The 27,822-nt window shown below is 39.4% G+C and overlaps 1 protein-coding gene across 2 annotated transcripts; it reads right to left on the reverse strand.

Annotated features, from left to right (window-relative positions):
* Window positions 1–1,323: 1,323 nt before the first annotated feature.
* rasgrp4 (RAS guanyl releasing protein 4) lies at window positions 1,324–25,822 on the reverse strand. 2 transcript variants are annotated; one of them, XM_084717470.1, is made up of 16 exons: window positions 24,906–25,821; window positions 14,683–14,825; window positions 11,508–11,895; window positions 11,263–11,394; window positions 10,957–11,098; window positions 8,703–8,876; window positions 8,425–8,541; window positions 6,394–6,669; window positions 6,220–6,300; window positions 5,825–5,929; window positions 5,585–5,694; window positions 5,298–5,448; window positions 5,178–5,214; window positions 3,591–3,722; window positions 3,293–3,495; window positions 1,324–2,106 (listed from the first exon to the last, which is right to left on the reverse strand). In XM_084717470.1, exons 1-16 carry the CDS (start codon window positions 24,920–24,922, stop codon window positions 1,996–1,998), a joined length of 2,319 nt encoding a protein of 772 aa, XP_084573596.1. In that variant the 5' UTR covers window positions 24,923–25,821; the 3' UTR covers window positions 1,324–1,995. The 2 variants fall into 2 exon arrangements, with proteins under 2 accessions (XP_084573596.1, XP_084573597.1); XM_084717471.1 differs by lacking the exon at window positions 6,220–6,300 and having other exon boundaries at window positions 24,906–25,822.
* Window positions 25,823–27,822: the final 2,000 nt, after the last annotated feature.

Here is a 27,822-nt window from a genome sequence, read left to right on the forward strand (position 1 = left end):
CGTAAATAAAAATTATCTTAAAATCCTTTTTGACATAAATTCAACTGAATATAGTACAAGTACAAGATATTTAATGTTGATAATGTTGAAAACTGATAAACAAAACAAAAAAACCAAACCAAACTCATTCTGAATTTGATGCACTGTGATACATCACATTTTCTTTTGCACTAAGTGTTAGTGAACTGAGGACACTAATTGTTGAAGTTTTGAAAGTTTTGAAGTTTTCTCATTCTTGCTTGATATACGACTTCAGGTGCTCAACAGTCCGTGATCTCTCTTGTTGTGTTTTGTGCTTCGTGATGCACCACACATTTTCAAAGGCAGGTCTGAACTGCCGGCAGGTCAGTCTAGTACCTGACTCTTATTATGAAACCACACTGTTGTTCCTCGTGCAGAATGTGTCTTGCATTGTCTTGGTGAAATAAGCAGGGACGTCTCTGAAAACGATGTCGCCTGGATGGCAGCATATGTTGCTCTGAAACCTGTATTTACCTTTCAGCATTAGTGGCGCCTTCACAGACGTGACAGTTACCCATGATGCCATGGTCACTAACACAACACCATACCATCACAGATGCTGGCTTTTCAAGTGCCAATCTGGATGGTCCTTTTCCTTTTACCCCAGGGGAACACAACATCCGTAATTTCCAAAAATAATCTTTCTTGTCAGACCACAGCACACTTTCCAACTTTGCGTCAGTCCATCTCAGATGAGCTCAGGCTCAGAGAAGTCTGCAGTGTTTCTGGATGATGTTGATCTTTCTCTTTCCATGGTAGAGTCTTGACTTGCATTTGTTGATGCAGCAACAAACTGTGTTTACTGACAACAGTTTTCCAAAGTGTTCCTGAGCTCATGTAATATCCTTTATACAATTATCTTGGTTTTTAATGCACTGCTGCCTGAGGGGTCAAAGGCCACCGTCATTCAATGTTGATTTTCAGCCTTGCCCTCTAGGTGCAAAGATTTCTCTGGAGTCTCTGAAAATTTCAATATTATTGTGTTGAGAAACATTTCTGTTTGCCCACATAGTTTTTCACAGAGTGGTGAACCTCGTCCCGCCCAAATGATTGATGACGCCTCTTTCATACCCAGTCATGATAGTTTCACCTGTTAGCAATTCATCTGTCTTTATTCCACAACTTTCCCAGTCTTTTGTTGCCCCGATCCAACTTTTTAAAAACAAGCTGCAGGCATCAAATTCAGAATGAGTGTATATTTATAAATAACATTCAAGTTTTTCAGATAAGATACATTAAGTATCTTATCTTTGTACTGTATTTGATTGAATATATGTTGATAAGGATTTGCAAATCAATGCATATTTACATTTTACACAGCATCCTACCTTTTTTGGAATAGGGGTTGTGTAACCAGAGATTTTAAAGGAATTCATATCTCATAAATGGAAGAGCAATATCTACTGGTAAAGAAATGACAAATAGTCTTGTGGTATGTATGTATCACTCACCCCACAGCCACAAAATGCCAATTATAATGTTTTGACAGCTTACTTTACAAATTTGTGAGCAGAGTTGTCATGTAGCTGCCATAGTTAGTTAACCAGACACTTGTTGAGGTTAGTGTTAATTTCCTACCCTGCACTTATTATGTGTATAATAGATCAGGAAACCCTTAATCACTGTTGCCAGAAATGATCTTATGGATTGAGGTTGTGTAGAATCTTAGCACCAGAGAACCAAGGCACCTGTTCTAAAAACAAGATGAGGTGTTCATAAATTACAGGAGGAAAACTGATGTTTGAAGCCTAAACAATAAGCCAAACTAATGATGAGACCGACAAAAATAAAATATTAAAAACATGTCACAACCATACTTGAAACATGACAGAGTCCATGTATAATTGCTGGTATTCTGACGTGAATGGCCAGTAAATCTCATCAGTTCAACACCAGTCAGACACAGGTCTGTCCAAGACGTGGTGGTGTCTGGATGTTTTGTCCATGAGGGGAAATGTTAGAGGGTGGAAACTCTCAGTCCGGCTCTCTACTCTTGTCTTTGTAGAGATGCAGCTCCTCCACCTTCTCCTGCAGGAAGGAAACGGGCATGGAGGAGCCTCGGCTCCTGTGTGGCAGTGTGTTGACCTGCAAAACCAAAAAGACAAATTTATCACCAAGATAATTTGTTCTCCAGCTCAGAAAAAAATATTTTATTGTGGAAAAACCCTTTTATCTTATCTTTAAGGCTATCTTTAACGTCCCACTAGGGGAAATTTATTCTGCAGCAAGGTTTCACAAAATGACATAATGGAGAAGGACAACGACAATAAATCACGTAACTAGTGCAAGGAACCATTTCTTTCATGTCAAGTACAAACAGTGGTGGAAGAAGTAGTCAGATCTTTTACTTAAGTAAAAGGACTGTGATACAGAAATACCGTTACAAGTATTTCAGAAAAAGCACAAAGTATTAGCATAAAAATATACTTAAAAGTACAAAAAGCACGTATGCAGAATGGCTCATTTCAGAAGAATATTCATTTGTATTATTAGCAGAGCATTTATATGTACATAAACAGGGCACAGGTCCTTGAAATATCTTAAAATCACATTTGTGCAAACATCACTGCAAAGACCCCTTAATCAGAATCCAGATTAAGACCTAATCTAAACAATTTAAACGGAATGTGCTGTCTACATGAACTGTATAAAATTAAGAACATGGTCATATTCCGAATGATAGTGTGCACGTAAATGTAGTCACTGATGTGAAACAGCACGGTAAACACAGGTATTACCAGTAATACTGCTTAATGTCCAGTTCCATTTCGTGTAGCAGAGCCTTTCCAGTGAGCCAGCATGCACGATAAAAGCACCCTGACTCTGTTTGACCTGAATGGAACAGAACTTTCATTTATGTATGTCTATATATGCTGTTATATATTATGTTTTGGTCTTCTTAGCCCTGTAACGTTGTATGATGATAAATTATCTTAAGATTCTACACAGAAGTTTCATGATTGTCTGTCAGACCAGTGGAATTTAATCTACAGATTTTTTCTCTGTGTTCCAAGTCTACAGGAAAACAAAAGTGAGGACAGTTGTTTAAAGTAGTACATTTACACTCCAAACAGCCAGTATTTGTGGTTGACTCATCATTTATTGGCTCCTGTTGCAACACCATGAAAATGTCCAACCCATATGAATCACTGTAGATTCCCCACATGTTGTAAAGATTTACATTGAATTGACACACTTGTTTCTTCAGTTGCTGCGATCATGAACATTTGTGACGTAAGAAACTCTGTTTGATCACCTTGCAGGAACTCACCTTCCTCTCTGTGGACACGTGTACGAGAGAGTTGTGGTGGTTTCCCCTCTTGTCTCTTTTCTCGGGCGTCCACACCCCAGGATCTGTCTGAGTGGAGCGGTCCGACAGCGCCGAATCACCTGCGTTATTTTTCCAAACAGGTGAGCCCTTGTTGTGTTCTGTCTCGTTACTTTGCGGGAAGACAAAGGCCTCCTCCTCTGAGCCTGACAGAGAACATAAGTGATCAGTGCGCCGGGTTCAAGGTCGTTACAAAGGTGGGGAATTTTAGGTGTGACTACATGATTGTTAAAGGACGTACTCCAGCTGTTGACCTTGGATCTGGAGTCGGGGGCCGGCGTGCACGGGCAGGACCCGGTTGTGTTCTTGTGTTTCTTCAAACACTCCATTCCCACCAGATCTCTGCAGTGTCTGTGACAGTTTATCCCACAGTCTGACAGACAGAAAACATGATCAGACTTTAACAGGAACACTACTACTTTAAAGGATCAGTTCACTCAAATTACAATATGTCTGTGGATTCTGTGCTTTGAGCACCGCAAACCAGATCACTTCCTCAAACCAGAATGATCTGCTTTGGCCAGACACCACAGGAGATTAGTAAGAAAACTCAAGACCATGATCACATGGTATGGAGCACAAAGAGTAAACATACAGTAACAACAAAGTGGTAGCACACAGCATGGCAACAAATGTTACTTAAAGCTACTACAAGGAGTTTATGAAACAGTCTCAATTTAATACTGATGGCTATATGACTTATATTTTGTGGTTATTACAGTGGAAACACTACCACTTTTGTCCAAATACAACATGAAAGTCCTTTGTAGCAGCTTTAATAGTCTTTGAATTATATTAATATGATGTATAAGGTGACCAGATGAGATTTGGTGAAATTTGGGACAGGGATTCGGGGTGGGCTTGTCATGTCAGAAGGATTAAAATAAATAAATTAGAGTAACATCTTTTGTTGCTTATATTATAAAGATCAGTTTCAAATTTAAGGGTGATTTGAAGCAGTGTCCTGGCACAGGTGACAGGTGACCTTAAGTCATTTTTCAACAGAAAAGATTGGAACTTACAAACACATTTGTTTTAGATATTTTTTATCACAAATTCCTCCCACCGTGGCGGCTGTACTCTCTGCCATTTTGGTTTAAACAGGCAGAATAACATCAGCAATCTGTAGTTTATTGGAAAGAGATCTGCCCCTTAATGTCTAAGATTACTGAATATGAAGTGCCATGCATCCCCACTGCTCTGCTCTGGAACGACCTGTCTCTGCTTAATATATCACGCATTTAACTTCACGGAGTTCAATATTTTGGTGGCACCACAGTGTTTTATTTGCGGTGGTATTTTGTTAGACATTCTGTCTTTCTGTCTCTGTCAGGGAAGTGCAATTTCTGCAATTCTGGATGCTGTTCTTGGCCATGTTGAGATTTGGATGGTATTTCAATTAATAGTTCCACGTTAATTAGAACTGCTGTCATTCCATACACATCTTTCAGTGTATTATTTGCAGTATCTGTTGCACTGATTGTCTGATCACTGCAATAGACGCATCAGTAATACTTTTACATATTTTACAAAAATGGGACATTCTGTAATTACTAAAAGCAGGATTTGACTGATTTGATCAGAATCTTTCATAAAGTCACATGTTCATTATTTATTATTGTAACGGTTAACTTTTGGGACAGGATTTGGGAAAACTGCACATAATTGGGGACTGTCCAGAATTTTTCAAGAAGTCTGGTCACCCTAATTGAAAATTTCCCTGTTGTGGCGCTAAAGAAAGATTATCTCATGTTCTTACATAAGGTTCAGTTAGCTTTGCACAGAAACAGAAACTGTGAACTTTTGTCACTTCTGATTGCAGTCTTACCTTTACAGTGGTAGCCCTGTTTGATGACTCCCCACAGCTACAAGAAGGCAGACATGATACATGTGATACTACAGTTTTGTCATTTATTTACAACATAAAATGGATACAATGGATACTCACAAAGCCTCCACAGGTATTACAAAACGTTGGCCGTTTATACGTTGTTTCGTGAAAGTTATGCGCGTCGTTAAAGTTGTAGCCCAGCTTGGCACATACAGACATTCCCCTCATGAAGTAAGAGGTGATTTCCTCACGGCTGATTTGTCCCTCCCTGAGCAGGAAATTTTCCAAAGTGCAACACAAAAGTGAGCGAGAGAGATGAGGGTTGTACAAACAGCTCATGTTGTTTCATGTTGTCTCTGTTTTGACACTGTGAGAAGCCTCTGTGCGTGCTGCAGCTTCCTCACCTGTCAGTTTCGTGAGTGCAGAAGGAGAAGGGGAAGTTGGCTGCTATTTTCTCAAAGTCCTCCAGTGAGATGTAACCGTCCTGGTTCTGGTCGTAGTTTTTCATGATGGACTGCAGGGGGCGACAGAGCAATCAGACATTCAGTTGCACTTGTCAGGGGAGCAGTTGGTTAGTTCTGCTTTAGCCTGCCGAGTAATAAGGAAGTGAAAGACGGGAGGTTGGTGCAGAGTCACATACTCACATCCACCATCTGTTTGACGTGTTTGGAGATGGTGTCAGGGTCGAGCCTGGGGGTGACCCCTGAACCCCACTCCGCCACCACCGGCGGTTTGACCGGAGTTACAGGCTGTGGACCGACAGACGTAGTGATGAGACACAAAGGACTGACTGCACATGTGAGAAACAGGAAAAAAAGCACACCCACCACATAACATGCTTCCCTAACGTACGGCCCTTTGATGTGGCTCATTTTGATGTATTTCAGCTCTGAGTCTGTGCTTTTGTTTTGAAGAACATGTTACGCCCACAGAGAGAACACAAATGTCCCACTTCATGTGAAAAGAGGTTATAACAAGTGTGAACCTGGTAGCGTTAGATAGAGCTCAACTTCAAAGAGTAGTATGAAGCTCTACTGACCTGGATCTTAGGGTTCTTGGGCTCCTTGGTGTATGAAAGTTCATATATCTCATCCTCAGTGTAGTATAAATCTAGAGAGAGCTGAAGCATTAAAAGAACATAATTTAAGATGTTCTTTGTGGAATCTTTTTATCTAAATATCTCAAAAATCACGTCCCAGTTTCTGTCTTGTACCGTGAGCAGGTGCAGGAGGTCTTTGTTGGCCTCGAAAGGTGGCGTGCAGCTGTGGATGGCCAGCAGGTCGTTGATGTTGCTGTACAGGTGCTGCAGCTTGCTGAGGTTGATCTTGTCCTCATCGATGTAGTCTGGAAGCGCCTCGTTCAGCGAGATGAGGTCCTTCAGGTGGACGCCCAGGATGGGCACCTTGAAGCCGCTGCACTCGTTGTAAACCCGCCGGTAGTTGACGTAGTTGCTGCGCGAGGAGAGCAGCTCCGTCATCTCACTCAGGGCCTGAAAGAGGACAAAGATCGATAAACAAGCCTGTCATGTGTCTCTGTGGTCAGTTATTCAGACTTTAATTTAAATTAATTTAACCATAAATATATGCAATATACATTTAAGTGATTAAATAAGAACATTTGGACCAAAAATACATGTGTATGCAGCTGATGGCCTTGGATTAAACTTAGTTTATTTTGTTTAACAGGGAAAAGTGCACATGAATTAACATGAGCACTTGAGTGTATCGGGTAAATAACTGTGTATGTAGGTAGCTCTGTATTTATCCCCACAGGTAAATTAGATTAGACATCAATAAAGAAAAAACTAAGCAATACAATAAAAAAGAATAAAGATACGAACAATAATTATATGACTGTGAGAACAAGGTACATCAGTATTCATGGTAAAGTATAAACTAAAGTATTAAATGAGTAAAAAGTACAATACAAAAGAACACATGAAATGTGCAAAACATTGCAAAAATATTTTAAAAGCAGTGCAGGTTCATATGTGTTGTTGTTGTTATAAAACGTGAAACATATTTTTTTTAAAAAAAGCAGTGCAAACAGAGCTCACATGGATAGTTATGAAATGAGAAATATATTTAAAAAATTGCCAGATGTGCCAGATTTAGATTTTCATGCAGGCTAATTGTCATTTGCAGTCCCTAAGGTAATGATGGCGTATACAAAAAATAAAATGACTATGAAGATTAAAGATTATCACAATATGCAGTAACTGCTGTATTATATATTTGGAGAACAAGTTAAGAGAAGTGATGTTCCTATTAGTTCTGTAGTGTTTCAGGTATGTGCACAACAAAACAACTAAGGAGAAAGAATTGATATCAAGATAAGACAAACAAACCTGTGTTGTCCCCCAAAAGAAAACAAGAAGTGAAAATGTGACCTATAGAGAATAATTCTCCGATTTGCTGTTATATAAAAAGGCATTATTCTTCTAATTATATAACAACTTATACTGATTTCTGGAACCTGCACACACACTGTGTTAGTTTCACAGACCCAGACAAAGGACACACACACACACACACACACACACACACACACACACACACACACACACACACAGAGTGCAGGTACAGAAATGCACAAGTAAACTGATAAAGAACATGCAATTAACTTATTTCAAATCAATCTGAAACTAACATGATCTGTATGAAATATGCTGTATTTGCATATATAATATAGTTCTATATCTCTATTTTTGAGTTGAGGTTACTTGGCTTGGATTAATGTAATTAATTTTAATTCAGTGAACTAATTATTAGATAGATACCTGATGGCCTATTTCCAATTGGTTATTTCACAAAACAGAATTAATTACATTCAATGAATAGGTGGATAATTTTATATGATATTTTGTATTATAAGAACTAATTACTGTTTGAACTACTTTTTAATAAATTAATGTAATTTATTTCTTCAGTTTTTCCATCAGATAGATTTTTCATATTGTATATCAGGTAAAATGTTGCTTCCAAAATGGAGTATTTGCCTTTCTTACAAATAAAAAAATAAAAATATTTTCCACTCATTATATTGTCGTCCACATGTTGAAGAAGTTTTAATATTAAAGATTAAATTTAATAAAGTATGGTTATTTTTTGGTTTTGGCTCTAAAATGTCACTTACGCCCTTTTAGTCCTTACAGTGAAGTCAAAAAATGTCAAAGTTCAAGATGAGTTGAATCATTACAGCTTTGTGGTGAGGTAGCGTGATTCATGAATAATATTTAAAATACCTTAGTGATGTCAGGAGGCAGCAGGTTTGACGTGTCTTTGAGGCGGGAGATCGAGCTGTGACAGAGGCCTCCGGTCACCGCCATTAGAGTGTTAAAGTTTTGCAGAGATCGAAGTTTCTGTTGAGGAGAGAGCAGAGCGAATGACTGTGAGGTGTGAAACGGCACAGGGCGTCATTTTCTCCCCCCACCAAAAACAAAACCAAAACAAGTTGTTCTTGGCAGCCAATCAAAAATCCCTCTGAGCCTCTTAGCCGTGTTTGATCCCTCAGCCAGTTTACCTGAGCCACATGAATGAACTTAGTGAAGACCTGGGCTCTCTGCTGGGCTGTGTGTCTGCTGAGGATCATCAGCTGCACCCACTGGGAGACTCCGTTACACATCATGACCGACCGCTCCAGAGCAGGGTTGTCCCTCACCGAGCCTCGCACCACGTAGCTGCGGTAGTCCAGAAACTGGCCAATCAGAGAGCAGCGGTCAGGCAGGAAACAAGTCGAGTTTAACGCCGTTTTCACTCGGGTGTACAAGAGGGATGGGAAGTAATCAAGTATTTTTACTTTGCTACTTGGGTAGAATGTTCAGCTCAACTTGTTACTTTTACTCATTACATTTTAACACAAATATCTGTACTTTCTACTCAATACATTTTCAAAACTGCTTTAGTTTTAATGCATTTGAGGGGAATTATTGATTATTTCTATGTTGCGTCACTGCACATTACCATCCCAACATCAAGACCAATTTCAACCAAAATGGTCAATAACTCAGAAAAGACGATTCCTTGAAAAAAGGTGAGGTTCAGTTAGCTTTGCACAGAAACACTCTGTTCCACAGAGAGCTACTTTTTACTTTTATACTTTGAGTGCATTTCAGAGCCTGTACTTCTTCACTTTTACATTAGTAAAGAAGTTGAATGTACTTTTGCTTTTGTTCACTTTTTTTTTTAGACAAGAATCTGTATCTGCAGTTATGCTGCAGGGGGGTATCGAGCACCAGCCAAAGGGATCTCTCACAATGTGACAACTCAAAAGTCTGACACCAAAGATATTGAAGCGACTTTCACATTTCTTTGTGAAAGTCAATCTCTGACTAAAAAGAGACACCAAATGACCACAAACAGACACAAAGGTGCCACAAAGAGGCACAAAATGACCACAGAGAGACACAAAACAACTACTGAGACACAAAGGGACTATAAAGAATCATAAAACTATAACAAGGAGGCAAAAAACAACTATGAAGAGACACAAAATGACAAAAAGAGACTCAAAGGTACAACAAAGAGACTAAAACAACACCAGAGACACAGAAGTACTACCAATAGGCATGAAACCAAACTATCACAAAGACACACAAAACAACTGAAGAGGCACAAAAGTACCACAAAGACACACAAAATGACAACCGGGAGGCACAAAACAACAAAAGAGACACAAAGGTACCATAAAGAGGCGTGAAACTACCACAAGGAGACAAACAATTAGTTAGTAGAAACGCTGCGTCCCTTTCAGTCAGGGTGTGTGCCTATAAAGGAAGTGTCTGTGTACACGACCCGTCGTCTCACAAGCCCACCATGATTGGTGACTCTGCTGAAGCCGCCTTAATACTGACTTTCATTTCATGCACAACTGTCTCTGCATTGCACAAAACTCTAAAATATAGTGTCAGTGCATTTGATTGTTTAGCCACACTTTGCAAATTTACTTGAAGATGGAGAGATAAATGATTACCTTACATGTTCCTGCTTGACTGTAAAGTACAATTATGTTTTAACTATAAACTGGCGTGATGTTTCAAGCTATAGGCTCTTCCTCAGATTGCTATTATTACACCTCATGGTATGCATGTATACAAATATTTGTATACATGCATACCATGTTGTGCAATAATGTGACACATGATGGGTTTTTAAGGTGACGATTCTGTATGCATGAGCAGCAACTGAGGAACATAAACTACAATAAATGTTCTGAATGGGAGCTTTTTCGGTGTGCGGATTGTTTCCAGGTATTTTTGTGATCCAGCACCCAACCCACTGGGTTCAGGGATGTGCGTGTCTTTTTCACATTGTTTTTCATTAACTATAAATTGTTGCCATAGTATCATGTCTTTATCAGGGGATTGATTATTATAGCTGTATGACACATGACATCTGGTACTCTAATCTGTATTTGTCCAGTTTACAATCTGCAAAAGGTGAGGCCTGTACCAAACCAGCATGTTCCCTTATGTGCAGAGAATATGATTTGTAGGCCGTGGTATCTCTGCAGCAACACAATGCTTCATATATAATGGTACATTGCGACATTTCACCCTTTATCAAAAAATTGCGGTGAACTGGATGTTGCACTTGTCAATATTTCGATTAACTGTTCAGCTCTTGTTAAGCGTGTTATCAAATCTTGATGGTTTGCACTCTCACCCACTCTGAGTGTTTCTTTTGGGAGCAACAACATCTCTGCAAGTCACGTCAACAGGATGAGGCCTCATTACAGTAAAAACAGCAAGTAGAGAGAAGTTGTTAACTGTACTTACTGAAACGTTACAGAAGTTCTTGAACTCCAGGTAGCTGAGGTGCTCAGCCATCTCATCCGGCTCCATGTGGTCAAAGATCAGAGACACCTTTCTCTTCTTCACAGAGGGTGAGGGTGCCTGGAATATGTTCACATGAGGGCTTCTAGGAAAAGAAAGCCAAGCAACAGGACAAAAATAGACGTTTTTTCTATTTATAGAAAAACTGTTTTTTTCTATTTATAGAAAAACTTGATTGGGTCATGGCCAAAAGGGCAAACTACAATCCCCCCAAGGCACGATGGTGAGTGAAATCAAAACGTGTCTCACAAGCAGGAGGTATCGATGAGCTGCGGGTGCATCTCCTCTTTCTCTGAGCGGACCAGCGCCCACAGGTCCCCCATGGTCTGCTCGAGGCGGGGGTCGGCCTCGAACACCGCCGGGAACTGGCTGATCCACTGCCTTGCCACACAGCACGACACAAAATATGTTTACTACCCGCAAACAGAGCAGGATAACCAGTTCGGTCACAGTCTGTCAGTCAACACGCTCATGAGCCTGGTGTCCTTACTCACCTGATAAGGTGGCAGATCTGCGTCCGTCTCAGTCCTCTCTTGTCTGTGGGACAATCCTTATAAGTGAGATAAAGAGTCAAGGATCTAAACACGCTGACTGTGGAGATATGGCTCAACATCACACTGAACACCAGCAGGGATATACACTTCAAATCTGCTTTGGAGTGCAAACAAAGCTGTGCCTGTTCACTGATCTGATTAATGAACGTGGACATGTGATTGGGAGCAGTGCACCGACAGGACTGCAGCACCGCACTGAGTGACAGTGGAGGATATAGGGTGAGAAGTTTCTGGGCGAACATCTGAGACGGCACCACCCAACTGTGCATCATCAGGGTCATGTGGACCAGCTGGGACCCTCTGGGGCTGGAAAGCTTCCCCTCTGAATCTGCAACCAAAACACAGCAGTTCATTTCACACAAGGAGGATTAACAGGGTTAAAAACAACAACAACAACAACACAAAGTGGGGGCTGCATAGTGGCTCAGTGGTCAAGCAGTTCAGTTCGGTTCAGTTCAGGTCAAATTGAGGGGGTTTTAGATGCTCATATGGCTTTGTTTTTCTGTCACATGCAGCACAGGTGGATTGGAAAATTAAAAATTTCATGTAGGTGCGAGTGTCTGTCTGTGCTGACCTTGCAAAGCAATGACAACCTGCCCCATTAGTTTTCCTGCCTTTTTCCTACTGTATGATATACATCCAACTGTGACCTGGAGTGGAAACAAGCAAATAAAGTAAAAAAGGTCTTGACAATTTAATAATTTACCTAAAATACAATGTGCCTTTTCACCATACATTGTGTTATTTATTTAATAATGGAACTTTAAAAGGCAGTGCCTCTCACTGGGTTGTTTAAGGAGATAATTCATATTTTTTTGAAGTAGAATTGTCTGAAGTACTTCATACATATTCACAGGCAGTACAGTAGATGGCAGCTGAAAAGCAGCAGGAGCACCAGTGTAAGAAGTTAAGCAATTTACTGCTGTGTACAGGGTCAGCCGCAAAACATATTTTAGCCACTCAAAAAATGTCAAAATCAGTTAAAGTATACGCTATATTTAGAATATTTTCATCACTTTACTTTGCCCTTTTTGTCTTTTCTGACAGGAAACCACACTTACGTAAGCAGTGGCGGACTAATAGGGGTGGCGTGGGGTTGCAACTGCCACCCTAAAAGACGCTTTGCCACAATTGCTGCCACCCCAGTTTTAGACAATCTAATTTAAAAAAAATATTTCCTATAAGTTGTGGCTTGTCGGAAACTGACAAGAAATTCTGACGTCTGAATGCAAAAATGCAGCGAGAGTTGAACTTTTCTAGGTTTCAATTTTTCCCACCTCCACAAGCCATCCCTGCAGCAGGCAACCTCTTGAATTAATTGAATTTAGATTATTTTAAAATATTTAATGACATGCTCTGGCCACATGTCAGGCATGTTATCTTCTCATTTGGGGACTTATCTCAGAAAAAGTTTGGATTTATCAAAAGTCACACAATAACACAAGCAAGCTAACCAAACAAGGCAGTGGTACGCCAGCAACTCTTGTGTTCTGCAAGGTAAAAATACTGTTTTGGTTGCATTGGAGAGAGCAATATTTGGCTTATATAATGTTGATTTCCTGTCAAAAAAGGCCATCTGATGGAAAGGTAAAGCTGTGAAAATATTCTAAATATAGCATACATTTAAACTGGTATTGTTTTTCTTCAGTGGGCCTTTATTTAGGGGCTAAAATACATTATGTTGTGACCCCGTCCACAGCAGTGTATTACTTAGCTTTACACTGATATGACTACTTATCACTTTTAACATACTGACCAACTCAAACCAAGTAGCACTGGAGATTTTCCACCCAGTCAATACCAGCTTTTGATCCTTTTCAGACCCACATAGAGAAAAAAAAAAGATATTTGCCTACAGCAAATCTCTTATATTCAATGACACATGTGGATGCATGTGATCAGCTGTAACACATTTCATACTTAATGCTCTTAGAAATCTAAGTGCATCACAAAAGTTGTCTTTTTAGCTGCACAACCAGCAGCTCTGCAGGCTGCTCTGTCAGTTCGTTGGTCCACAATAATTTGTGCGTTTGTGTTCATGCTAATTAGCTAACTTGAGCATGTTTATTGCTACTGTACATGAGGTTTTGAGGTATGGGCCTTGTTAGTATTACTGTAAGGACACATGATTCAAAAGCTCAGTACAACCAGACCGCCAACATAAAATCTCAAGAACACCTTGACAGAATTTCTTAAAATTTGGCACAAATTTCCACTTGGACACAAGGATGAACTGATTAGGTCAAAGGTCAAGATCACAGTGACCTCACAAAACACATTTTTCAGCCATAACTCAAGAATTCAATTGCTAATTATGAGAAAATTGCGTACAAATATCTAATACGATAACATGATGAGGATGACATTTCATATGCAAAAGGTCAAAGGTCAACCTCACTGTGACATCATAATGTTCAGCTCTAATTATTCACTGGAATACAAACAAAAACTTAATACCTTTAATTAAATTCCCTCAATGTCTTGGACAGACATGGATGTAAACTGCAACTTGTTGGCAGAACTATACAAATACAGTTCTACTTCTTCTTCTTATTATTATTATTATTATTATTATCATTATTATTATTATTATTATTATTATTATTATTTACCTTTGATGAAAAACATTCCCTAAGAAAAGTGTTTGATTGTCCAGATTATTTTTGGATATCGACTTTTTCAAAAGTCACTTTACAATCTTTGAGCACCACGAAAGAAATTTCTGTTGTGGTGGTAGCAGGACTCCAAAAATCTCCAAAACCTCTTCAAATTTAAAATAAACTATCTGCGTCCGGACATGTTTTTTGTGATTTCGATGAACAGTCCAGTGAAGAGAGTGAGACCACTGAGAGAGAGGCAGAGAGGAGAGAGGTTTGTATAGTTTAACATTGCATGGGAATAGCTGGTTGGCCTCAGCAGCCCAACAGAACAAAGCTTGATTGTATGAGACTGCCCTTTGTCTCTCTCACTCCCCCCCTCCCTGTCAGTTTCTCTCACCCTGGATTCCCCCCTCACTCTCCCTCATCCCTCATTTATATAACCTGGTTGTGATAAAGAGTAAAGACACATGACAAACTTTGGGAACACAAGCAAACACGTGGGGACAGAGACTGACCAAAGCAGTTTAGGCAGCGCTGTATGAGCTCATCCAGGCTGGCAGCACTGGCACTGGGAGCAGAGCTGGGGCTCTGCAGGGCCCGGCTGATGTCCTGAGGACTGGGACATGTATTCCTCCTCCGCTGGACCAGTTTGGGCTTCCTGAGAGAGAGAGAGAATCAGACACAGACAGGGAGTATAAGTAGCATAGAAATAAGTAGAGCAGAGTGTGGTGAAGTAGTGGTGCAGGTCAGCAACTGAGGAAATGCAGCTCCCCACATCTGATAAGCGGAGCTACAGTGCTGCAGCTGTAAAACTATCACACACTGACAGAACAACTGCAAACAACTACATAGCATTCTGTGTTTCTCTTCCTGAAGCAGCTTGGCAGACAAATAATAACAGAACAGTCCACAAAATCTTAATTATTTGTCATGTAGGTCACTGACTTGGCATCATCTAGTCTGAGCGTCAAACATTTAGTGCATGGTATAAAACCATGGTTTGCAAAGTTTTGATGACTAAGGTAGCATATGACTGAGGCTGCACAGGAAATCCCATTAACTTGTCTAATGACTAGTAATAAAAAAAAACTTGAGCACCAAATTCACCTGTTTCTCTTTAACAATCCAGATTAAATTGCCAAGTTGTCCATCAAAATCGCCAACTTCAGTCACTAGTTGCCACTCAATCAGTAGCTTTCTACAAGTTGTCAATCCTAACCTTACAAACATTTGTTAATGGGTCACAGTAGGCAACTACTGTGTTAAATGTAGGCTATTGAAAGTGAAAGCATTGAAATGGACTGCAGATGATTAAAATATAGTGCATACATTTCATGTCACATTCTGGGCTTCACAAAATGTTTCTAAGGGCCGCCTTTGGGAACCCCCTTTCAGGATCAGGAGGAAGAGGAATTGGCTCAGCCACAGACAGATGCACAACATTTTTTTTCTTTGCTCAAGAAGGTCCTTGACTGAAACGTTTAAGTGTTCTTTTTTGAGCAAGTGAAGACAGTGTGCAGGTCTCTTTTTCTTTTTAACAAGACGTAAACCCTCCACCTACAAGACTTCTCAGGTGTGCAACAGATTTTTTGACCTGCAATGCTTACAATTTTTTTTTTTATTAAGTTATGATAGTTTTCGCACGTTTGGTTCCAAACACTCACACCCATCTTCTTTGAAGCCTCCCGCTTTTCATGCAATGGCAAGTGAAGACCGATATGTTATTATAACATTGGTTTATAGGCCCCTTTTCTGTTGGTTAACCTGAATTTTTTGTGGGTAAAGAGCAGCTGGAGGCCAAAAAATTCCTTAAACACAGTCACTTACACTATTACACATGTACCACTCTCCAGGACTGCGAGTGTTGCCATAGGGTTTGGCAATTGGACAAATACACTGACGATTGGCTGATTTCATCGCTGGCTGTGGTTTTTTTTGTTTGTTTGTTTTTTTTGTTGCAATTTTTGTAATTTTATTTGGCTAATTTCATGGTCTGCAAAATAAAAGTCACTGTTCCGACTCAGGACGCTGTTGCTGGCCAGAGTACCATGCGCTGAGCCTGGAGGAAAAGTGAGCAGAAAACAGAATGTAGAAATAGACTGTTTTCACATCTCATATCCCAAGATAGGTTGGGTGAGTTTTATTTTGTTTCTGTGTGTCTAAAGAGTTTAAATGAACTGTGTTTTACAGAGTTACTGAGGGAATTAAAGCTCATCTGCATTTCGGTAAAAGAGAAAAACTTGAATACAGAAGGTGACCAGTTGCATTTTTCTGTTTAACAAAGAAAATAGGTGTGAGAATATTTCCATTGTTTTTTGTTGATGGGCAGCTGATATGTGGTAAAACTTTAATTTTGAGGCATTACTACTTTGATTCTGCCACCAACAACACAGAAAGGTCACGTTAGCCTGGTTTTGTGGCCTTTTCTTTCGATTTGCCTCCAGCTAACACTGTGACACCGTGACTAATTATGACGTTGGTCCAAAAAGGCTCTATTGAGTACTTGATTCTCATTAGTCAATTACGGCATTCTGTGGTCAGTTATTCTTGAATAGCAGGCCGCTGCTATGAATAACATTCTGTTGCTATGGACACAGTTCTGATCATAGACTGGAGGACTTAGCGGAAACAATAAAATAATTTTCTAAACCAATATTTTGTTGGGGTTTATTTCCCAGTAATGACCCACTCGCTGTGCATTATCCCTTACTTAGACAATAAGGTATATATATACTTACATAGCAACACACCTGTTTGTTAGGTGATTTTAAATTACAGACGACCCTTTAGGGGGCTTCAAAATTTCAAGCCTCAAAATTTGGTCTATGTTGCTAATTCATGGCCGATGCCTTTGTAGTATAATTGCATGCCTTAAACTGTATATTGCATTTTGCATCAGAGATCAGTGTTATAACTTTTTTCCCACATCTGCAGCAATACTGATTTGCAAGCCAATGTAATTCTCCAGCATTTCCTCAGAAATCCAGGTCCTTTCAGTGCAAAAAAGTGCAGCACATTTTGTGACATATGTGGTAGCTAAAGGTATTATTTTCTGCGATGTTGTGTTCAGAAGACATTGGAGACAGAGGCTGCATGTAAAAACTGGGCAACATGTTTTCATGTTTTTTTTTTTAGTTTGCTGAACAACATTCACTGTGGACAAAAACTACAACATATGTATGAATGCTATATACAAACAGTGTTATAATCCAGTGTAACTGTCATCTAGGATGCTGAGAAATGCAAAAGAAAAGAAGAAGGAAAAATAAGCAGTTCTGCCAGAATAAACTGTTTGGTTCCGTATCTTTTCTTCTTGTGAAAAACTGATTTGTTTTACCTCCTCGGGGTTCTAAAAATAATCTATCTGAGAAGCAAAGAGCACACCTCACAACACATAGGTGCACAATATATAACCAACATAAGAGAAGGAGTTGTAAGTGGACATTACTTTGTTTCTGGATCATCATTAAAGGACCAGTGTGTAGGATTAAGTGACATCTAGCTGTGAGCTTGCAGGTTGCAAACACCTTGCCTCACCCTCCCCTTCCAAACATGTAGAAGAAACTACAGGGGCAGCGAAACTCATGAAAAATGCAAAAGACCATATCTGGAGTCAGTGTTTGGTTTGTCTGTTCTGGGCTACTGTAGGAACATGGCGGTACAAGACGGCGGCCTCTGTGGAACAGCCAAATAAATAAGTGAAATGAGAGCATTTTGTCCTCCTTGACTTTGAGATGTGCTACCTTTTCTATTTTTTGAAACATGCTCACTGGACTTTGGGTTTTTCTTTTTCGAAATGCATATATTTTCATCAAATGCCACAAGCATGTCATACAGCCATGCTGTCAAATATTTTGGTGGCGCTTTGGCACACTGAACTGTCAACTCTGTCAAATACACCATGCCTGGCTTCACCGCGACACGGACTGTAGGGGTTTTAGCTGCTGTGGTAGTGGGCCAATCACACATTGGATTATACTAAAGAATGCTTGCACGAGCAAAACCATACAAATTACAATTTTTTTTCTAGATCTTGGTACAAAAAGGAAACGCAGGTATCGTACTGGGTTATTTTAATACCCAGCCCTAATAAAAACATAGCTGTGACTATTATTATTCCATTTCTGCCATATTCTGCAAATAAATCTTAATCACTGGACCTTTAAGGGCTTTTCAAATGCCCTTAAAAAGACAAATGACACTTCTTCCCATGATGCGATTAATGCTTCCTCTTCAGGTCAGGGGCTCAGTTTAGCAACGTCTGACTGTATTTCACAATAACCAGTAAGTGACTCTTTTCACAGGCTACTTTTCACATTTATAGTGGTATCTTTGTTTCAGCTGGGGTAAAAGGTGTGATCCACAAGCCTCCTGACAAATTTGAAATGAAACCAAAGTTTAAATGAAACCTGGTCATTGTTTAAAGAAGTGCTGAAACTTTCACTGTTGTGCTTGTGTTTTTCATTGTGTCCTCATGCGTCCGTAGAGACAGGGTGTACTATGTAACGCTGTGAAACTGTTGGTCTCTATACTGCAGCTAATGTGATGACATTACCAGGAAATGCTTTGAATTCAGAGAACTGGCGACAAGTTCCCTGAATGACCAGATCTGCATCCCCTTCTCTTAACCTGTGCTTGTGTGTGGCTCATTTCCCCAGCACACGCACTCACACATATGTAATGAAGAGCTCAACATACACAATGCATCCACATGCCGGTCACAGAAAAACATCGCCTTATGTACAACACATGAACGGACACTCATGGACGCACACTTTCATACAGGCATACAGGGTGACATTCACTGGTCTATTTATACCACAAGCTGCTGTCCTGCCTCTACGTGCTGTTTCATCCAGCCGTCACAGTTATCACACAATACATTTACCCCTCAGCCATGCCTCGATTCAGAAACCCTGATGAGGGAGGGGTGTCGTGTCAGTGATGACCCCATCTCTCTGCATCCTGGTAGTCAAACTCTATCTAGGTGGCCGATTTGGAAACCTGTTGGGCAACAAAACCCCATCTTTCCTCCTTTTCCCCCTCCTCCTCCCCCTCTCCGCCTCATTACACCGACTGGCCACTGAATTCAAAACACTAACACTAAACAGCACAGCTTGTACCAGTGTGAGCTATTTTACATGAGGTGAGGGTAGGTAAGCATTGCGACGTGCAGAGACCAAACAAGCACACGATGCTGGCTCGCTTCATTTTATCTGTACCCCAGTCGCCTTCTACAACACTGTCCACTGAACACCTCATATCTCATCAAATGCTGAAAAAGTTGAAGGATTACATACATCTTTCTATCATTAAAGAACCTCCCTTTATTGTTTGCTGTACAGATTGTAAAAAAAATGCCCTTTGAGGCACCTTTGTAATTTGTCATTTTGTAAATAATATTGTTAAAAATGCTCATAATTTCCCAGAGCCCATGTGACATCTTCAAATTGCTTCTTTTATCCAAACAGCAGCCCCAAACCCAAAGACTCTTCACTTACTGCTATAAATGACACAGAAAATTTGTTTGATTGACAAAAAAATTAATGGACCAATTACTACTGGTGTAAAATTACCTCTTACACCCAGAAACCCATTTCAGAAAGGGCAGACAGTATTTTTTAATCTAACTTAAAACAAGGTTGTTTTCTTACACTCTTTGACATTTAGTTGATTCTGAGCAAATTCAAAGTATTTGTTCTTCCGGAGGAAAATTAAGCGTAGTATATGTAATTTAACATACTCGACCCCACAACCCCAATTCTACAGGCTGCTCTCTTATCCATTAAGCCTCTGGGCCTACCTATTAAGTCTGTTTTGTTTGTTTTGTGCAGTGGTTAAAAAGGGTATTCAGATCATTTTTTGTAAAAATCCACCACTGCAAGTAAAAGTCTCACATTCAAAATGTTACCTCAGCAAAAATACATATGTATAATCCACTAAATGTACCTAAGAAGTACTCATTCTGCAGTAAAATGGTCCCTGTGTGTTACTATTATATCTGATTGGATTAATATTTCTGCTGCACTGATATGTATGTTGCATTTTACTAGTATAGATAGTATAGCTAATTTTAACTACTTTATATACTATTGAGTTGTTTATTCTACAGCAATGCATCATATTCTATAAGATCTTTATATTTTGGTGGCATGGCTGTTCTGTGAGAACCATGTTTTAATGGTGTCAGAAAAAGAGCTGTTTTAAGCTTTATAATGATGCGTAAGGAGGAGGATAATTTTCCCAACACACATAGGTGTTAATTCTTCAGTTTATCACAAATATTCATCACATTTTGACAGGAATGTCAAAAAGTAACTAGTAACTAAAGCTGACAGACAAATGTAGTGGTGTAAAAAGTGCTAAATATGCCTCTGAGATGTTAGTTATAAAGTTGCATAACTACTTAAAGCAAAGTACAAGTACCTCAGATTTGTACTTAAGATCAGTTGCTCCACCACTGATTTTGTGTGACCAACAGTCCATAACACAAAAGTATGGAATGTGTTTTACAGTGATATGAGTATATGCTTTGCATTTCTACTTGATGAATAACTTTGTCATTTAAGTGTGTACCGTAAAATGTGTCCATGAATATCTCTATGTATGTTTTACATATTTGTATTTTCTAATGTTCAAACAAATGAGATAAATGAATGAAAATAAAACATATAAATGATTATTTAATTATTGTGCATTTGACCGATTAATTTTCTGACTTCCAATTGATGGTTTTCTTATCTCAGTGCCCTTTACGACTCATTGTCATCTCTCTCTTTGACTCAGAGTGAATCCAGCTCTGTCTGTCAAAGCAGTCGCACTGATGAGGAGACACGCTCGCTACTACAAACAGAAGTGCTGATGGGGAAATGCTATTGATGTCATGACGTTTGTCAGGGAATTTCCCCCCCCAGATTGTTGAGCAGGTAACGCACAGCACAGCAGTCAGTGATCTCTTTTCTGTGTCATGACTCTGGCTGCTTAAGAGACAAAGAACTGTTGGTAAATACAGTCAGCATGTGCTGAACTCCCATGCAAATCTGAACACAGCTGAAGTTACCGTTTTGGGCATTTGCATTTCACCTTTTTCCTAAGAGTCAGACACACAGCGTGGGTAAACTCAATAATTATCCCTTCCCTTTCATTGCAATGCATCCATGGAAACATATGACTGCTGAAATATGACAGTGTAAAAGAATATATAAGGACAAAAATCTCAAAGAAATTGTTTTTTTTCTTCTCATATCACTGATTTTATTTTAGGAAGACCTTCCACACCTTCCACTTCCTGACTGACTACTCCTTCACCCACTTTTTCCTCTTCCTTCATCCTTGCTCTATTCAAGCCATTCTGGAAACTGTTTCTCCTTTTTTTCTTTGGAAATCCCCCACTCACTCCTTTTCCCATCCGTGTCAGGACTCCTGGCGACGGATCCAGTGCGCCCCCACCCCCACCTCCCCTTTCTCCCTCTCTCGCTCTCACACTGGCGGGGGGATATGCAAATTCCTCTCTTTCTTTCCTTAATTGATTAATTGAAGCCAAGGCCCTTTGAAGGCCTTGTTTGTGAGCTGCTCTTTTTCTCTCGCTCTCCCCTCTCACAACCTGCGTTCTTGTTTCCTCTCTGCATCGAGAGGATGCATCAACTGCGATGAGCCATTCATCCATTCAGTCCAACAATAAAGTCACTGTAACAACCATTGTAGTTAACATTACAAAAATTGCAACAAATATTCATGAACCTCTGAAGAAGAAGAAGAAGAAGTAAGGGAGTGTTAGACAATGAAGTCCTACCTGTACAACTACACACACCTTTATTCTACAAAGGTGTTTAATTTACACAAAATGTATTTGTTATTTTCTTTTTCCTCATTTTTTAAATAATTTGTGAATCTTAGCATCTTGTTAAGACAGTTCTCTTCACATGCAGCTCAGCAGAACAGTTAATCTAACATCAATAATGCAACCAAAACACTTACACATCCTAGCATCAATTCCTGTACCAAAACACTCACATCAACAGTCGCACTTTGTCTCATTCCACAATAAACTAGAAACCACTAAAAACAGGCAGCATTACAGTATGTATCAGTATCCTCTTTGAAGTATCTTTCATTATCTCCACTAGGTGTTTGTCTGGAAGGGATCTTGCGTTTGCTTGCGTGTGCGAGTGATCAACTGACCTGTTGCTTGTCTGCAGCTAATCTCACATACCACTGTACCCATCAACCTAATTTTTTGTGCACATTCAACCGTATGCTGAAGGATCTCTGTGACTCACAGTGTTTGAAAAACCTTGAAAAAAAAAAAAACTACGTCATGGCTCCATGGCCCAAGGGTATTATGATGTTTTCTTGTGAATGCGATATCTCAAAAACACCCTGAGGAAACTTCTTCAAACTTGGTAGAAACAACCACTTGGACTCAAGGATGAACTGATTTGATTTTGGTTGTCAAAGATCACAGTGACCTTTGAAAACGTGTTTTTGGCCATACGTCTAGAGTTCATATGCAAATTATGGAAAAAGTTCACACAAATGTCTGACAGGATACCAACAGTGCTAGAGAATAACTAGTTACCTAGTTATCTAGTTACATTACAAAAGAAATACAATTGTTATCTGTTGCAGTTACTGAGAAAAAAAAATGTAATTAAATTACAGTTACTAATCAAAGTTTTAGTAATTACAAAGGAGTGACATCCAAATACTCTTTTTGGGTTGCCTGGCAGAGATGTGCGCTATACTGAGTGCATTCTAGTAGTTTATTTATGTAATTATTTAGCATAAACCAGAATTTTGAAAATGAAATGAAACTAAAGTAATTCTAGTAATGTAATATAAAACTGTACATATTCATTATTAGGGCTGCAACTAATGATTTCATTTTTGATTAATCTATTGATTAATTTCCCCCTTTGGTGAAAAATGTTGATTAGTGTTTCCCAAAGCCTAAGATGACGTCAGATGGTTGTTTTGCCCATATCCAGCAGCTCTAGAGTAATTCTGAGTACACAAAATTAAACTACAGTAATTCTTGTAATACTGTATGCATTCACTATACATACTTGTATATGATAACTTAAGATGTAGAATTACAGGTGCTAGTCAACCCTGTTCTCATCAGTGTCATTCCCTCTGTTCTCTCTTGCAAAACACCTGGGAAAGATTTTTTTTTGTGCGCCTGATTCATCTCTGCAAAGGGCCGTAAACCACTGTGACTGGAAGAGAAAGTCCCATACAGTCACAGAACGTTCTGGATCACTTGCCATCTTTATTCACCTGGAACGAGTTTTTCAAAGACGTCATCAAGGAATGAGCACAGGCACTCAGTGTTGTGTGTCACAATTATTATTACACAGTTTATGCATTTTTAAATTTCTTTTAAGATCAGAATGTAGCAATTTGCATCTAATTTACAGACATTTAGTTTTTTAGGATTATATTTGTGTTGTTGGAGTGTGAATACACAGTTATGGTGGTGGCTGGGTTCGAATGAGAAAATGGTTCATGAGTTTTTAAAGATTTTTGTTTAGTCTACATTGCTTCTGCTGTGATGGCTGTGTGAAGAGTAGGGCTGTAACTAAAAATTATCACTGTTAGTTGTTTGGCTTACAAAATGTAAGAGAATGGCGGAAATTTTCTATCAGTGTTTCCCATGGCCCACGGATAATGTCCTTAAAAGTCTTGGTATTCAGTTTACTGTCACAGATTAGAAAAGAAACCAGATAATCTTCACATTTAAGAAGCTGAGATTAGACAATTTTGCCCCCCCCCCCCCCAAAAAAAAAAAGTCAAACAGATGAATCAATTATCAAAACAGTTGGTGATCAATTTAATAGTTGACAACTTATCAATTAATCATTGCAGCTCTCATGAACTCAATATTGATAAATGCTTGTTATTACGAGTTGTCAAAAACCATAACTGTAACTTCTGATTTGAGATAACCTCGCCACTGAAGTGGATGCACAGAAGTGCTGCCACTTCATCAGTCCACCTTAAACTCAGGTAGTGAAAACATACATAGCACACGTCTGACTACCTTAACATCAACACACAGCCCTTTCATTCCAGGCAATCTGATAAGAGCTGCGGTCACAACTACAGCAGTAAAAAAAGTACCACTGAAAACACAGGCTACTAAATGTGTAGTTTTTCAGCAGTATCTAAGATCAAATGCAAAAAAAACAACCATCCATGAAGTGATATGTAAATGCAGATGAGCTGGACTGAACAGAAAAGCAGAACACATTTCCATGGAAAGGTGAGCAGGCAGTGCTCAGGAGGCACGCACAACTGTTGAATGTCAGAGCTCGCTTGTGTGCAGTACACACAAATAATTTGAGGTGTTGATATTCTTCACTGATATGCAGGTCAAACACATTAGCTGTGACCGTGTGTGAGTGTGTGTGTGTGTGAAATGTGTGTCTGCAACCTTTCTTTTAACACAAAGCCTCTCTCTTCTCTTTCCACTGCACCCTGTCTATATTCAAATAAAGGGCAGAAAACACACACCAGGCGGAAAATAAAACTAAATGCCTTCATTTCTCTTCGACTTGTCAAGAGCCTTTGCACAAACCACACTGCATCTCACAACCTCAAGGTTCACACATCACCGCTGCACACAGAACACTTGCTGCTGACACATACTCAGACACACACTTGCAAGAGAAACTGAGCTGCAAGTGAGTCTGAGCGCGGCAGACTCTCAGTTTTGATGATTTTTCTTTTTAATTACCTCTTGGTCTTGTTCATTGCAGAGCTCTTCTCCTCAGCGGCACTCCTCCTCCACTGGTGATCCGCACGGGCATCTGAGCGTGTCCCTACAGCTCCATGGTTGACCCTGCTCCTCCTCCTCCTTCTCCTCCTCTGTGTCCTCTATGTGTTAATGTGCCCAGGACAGCGAAGAGCGGGCGCAGGATGGAGAGCTGCTGGGGGTCAGGGCTGCCCACCTACCAGTCAGCGACTAAACTCCACGTCTAAAGCACTCTCTGTGTGTCAGTAAACCTCCCTCTCACTCCCTCTGCTATCTGAAGATATCTATCAACCACAAATCAGCAACAAACAAACTACGTGCTCCCTGCGCCTGCAGCAAAGCAGAAATGTTAAGAGAAAAATGCTCAAAGAAGCTTCAAAGTAGAGAGCAGGAGCTAACAAAAGTCATTCACTTGTCCCCTCAACATAAACAAGTCAGCATCTTAAATGGAGGAACTGGCTCTGACAGATAGGGGAACTCACATTAGTTTCTGTGTGTGTGTGTCGGTGTGTGTTTGCGTGCACAAGGGGGAGGGGAGAGGAGAGAGAATAGTGAGCACAAATGCAGTACCCATAGAGGAAGGAGGAGGAGAGTTAGAGAGAGATAGTGATGAGCAATCATCTGAGCACCATCAGTGTACTCCAGGAAGCGACATCTGCGGTTCTTTTTTCAGAGCATCAACAGAGAAAAAAAAAAAATAGGCCACACCTAAATGTCACTTTTGATGCAGTTTTCTGGCCTGAACTTGGCAAAAGAATCAGTTCCTGAAAAGAAATCATTAGATGTCTGATAACATTGTTGAATCCTGACACGTCTCCCTACCAGATTTGTTCATCCAGGGTCTCCAGTGTCCCCGAGATCACGTCTATCACCCTGATTTCTTCCTTTTCTTCTTATTTTTTTAACTCCCTCTGTCATTTCTCAGGGTGGCGAGTGATTACACAGGGAGGTAGTGTTTGTGCTCGTGAATGTGGCTGTGCAGCTGGACAGGGAGGCTCAAAGGCATCCTTGTTTTAACACACCAAGAGGAAGAGGCGACCAAACAGGGGACATTAATGTCCCCAAGTCTGCAGAGGTGGCTTCTTTGCTGCAGGAAGCTGACTGGCTGGCAGAGAGAGTGGGCGATATGGCATTCAAAAGCAGGGAAAGATGCACAGAGCAGGAATCCTGCAGTCCCGGCACGGCGAGTCCAGAGCACCTAAAAATGCATTTGGATTTGCATTAGAAAGGAGATTACTGAAGGACTTAAACAGGGTACAGGGAAATGTCACAGAAGAGAAAAAAAAGTATTTAATGGTCTTTCCTGGTAATGTGGTAATCTTACTGTAATCTTAAGCAATAGTTCTTTAAAACAGGAAGAGCTGCAATCAACACAGCTGGTAAATCTAAAGAGGCTTGACACATGCTAAAAAAAAAAAAAAAATAGAAAAGCTAGTGGACCTAATTTTTAAAATTATAATTCAACACCATAATCACATTTTAAAGACCTTTATGTGGTTTGCAGGTGTGGCAGTAACTTAACACAACTACTCAGATTACTGTAATTAAGTAGTTTTTTGTGTCCTTGTCCTTTAATGAGACTTTTTTTTAAATCTGTAATTTTAATTTTAATCTTAATCTTATGCATTCCACTGTAATCTACTTAGGTCATTTTAAAGTCATAATTAGTAACTGTGTAGGCCTACAATTTGACTCAATATCCAAACCTTTCATCTGCATTTTTGAAGCCAATAAGGCTAAACAGACCAATGAAAACAAAATTGTATGTAAAGGAATAAGAGTTCTTTTTTTAACATTTTAAAGTTCATATATTTATTGATGTAAGTCTTAAGTGATTCTTAACATTCTTAAATTGTAAAATAACATGTAGCCTATATACAGAATTAAAATAATAATAATTTTTTCGTCAACTAAAATGTGTGTCACAACCTACATCTATGGCTCAGTGCCTTTCCCTTTAAATTCTGACAGTGGCTGTTTGAGTTGAGGCTCGTGGCCAGCTATGGATGCCAAATTCCAAAAAAGGGAATTTAATATTTGTAATTTTTTTTCCTTTTTGGCCAAAAATGTCTCTTTTAAAAGTAAAGGCAGCAGACCGACAGACAGACAATTCCCACCATTAATGAGGGATGTGTGCTTGACTGGCAGGAGGAAGATTTAAAGATTAATTATTATTATTTATATTTGTTGAACTATGAATGCTTAAATATATATTTTTGTTTCAATATTATCCTTTATTTGAGTGAATCTTAAAACTTTTCATGGACACCCTGGCAGAGTGCCATGGACCTCTAATGGTCCCCAGACTTCTGTTTGAGATTTAGATTAGAGGAGTTTTGAAGAAACAAACCCCTTTTGGTTGAATGCCTGCTAAAAGGCTGAAAAGTAACTTATAGTAACCCTAGTTACTATTCCTGTATCCCTATATTACTGTTCCAGTAAAATTTCAGTAAGGTTACAGTACTTTTACTTGAGTACAGATTTTCAGCATTGTGAACTGTGAACTTTGTGTACTATGTGTGAATTACTCTAAGTGCATTTTTTGTGAGACTTTTATTTTGTAATTTTTTTGTTTAAAACGGAAGCGTTTTAAATCAACTGTATCAACGTACGTTAACAGTAACGAAAAGTAGAAGGAAGAGTAACTAACAGGACTCAGGTATTCTGTTAAATTATTGTAAGAAGGCAAGAGAGAGATTAAAGTGTAATTAAGGAACTTCATATATTTGTAAGGAATTTTACTTATTTTGTCATGTGATAAGTTCGCTGACTTTTTGTCATTGTTAGCAAAAAATGTAGTTAGCTAACTACCGTAACATTAGCGTCATGTTAACGGTCATTTGAAGATATCGGTTCTTCAGATCTTCCTCCGTCTGTTTTAATTCATCTTCAAGTAACC

This window comes from Lutjanus erythropterus, chromosome 4, assembly GCF_056507025.1.
Source record: "Lutjanus erythropterus isolate fLutEry1 chromosome 4, fLutEry1.hap2, whole genome shotgun sequence".
Lineage (NCBI taxonomy): Eukaryota > Metazoa > Chordata > Actinopteri > Lutjaniformes > Lutjanidae > Lutjanus > Lutjanus erythropterus.

What these genes read in the sequence shown, in the direction of transcription:
- rasgrp4 (XM_084717470.1), bottom strand. An exon ending in AGAACTTCTGTAACGTTTCA is followed by an intron (nt 8,877 to 10,956) that starts GTAAGTACAGTT and finishes CTGATTGGCCAG; the next exon opens with TTTCTGGACTACCGCAGCTA. An exon ending in GTAATACCTGTGGAGGCTTT is followed by an intron (nt 5,215 to 5,297) that starts GTGAGTATCCAT and finishes GCCTTCTTGTAG; the next exon opens with CTGTGGGGAGTCATCAAACA.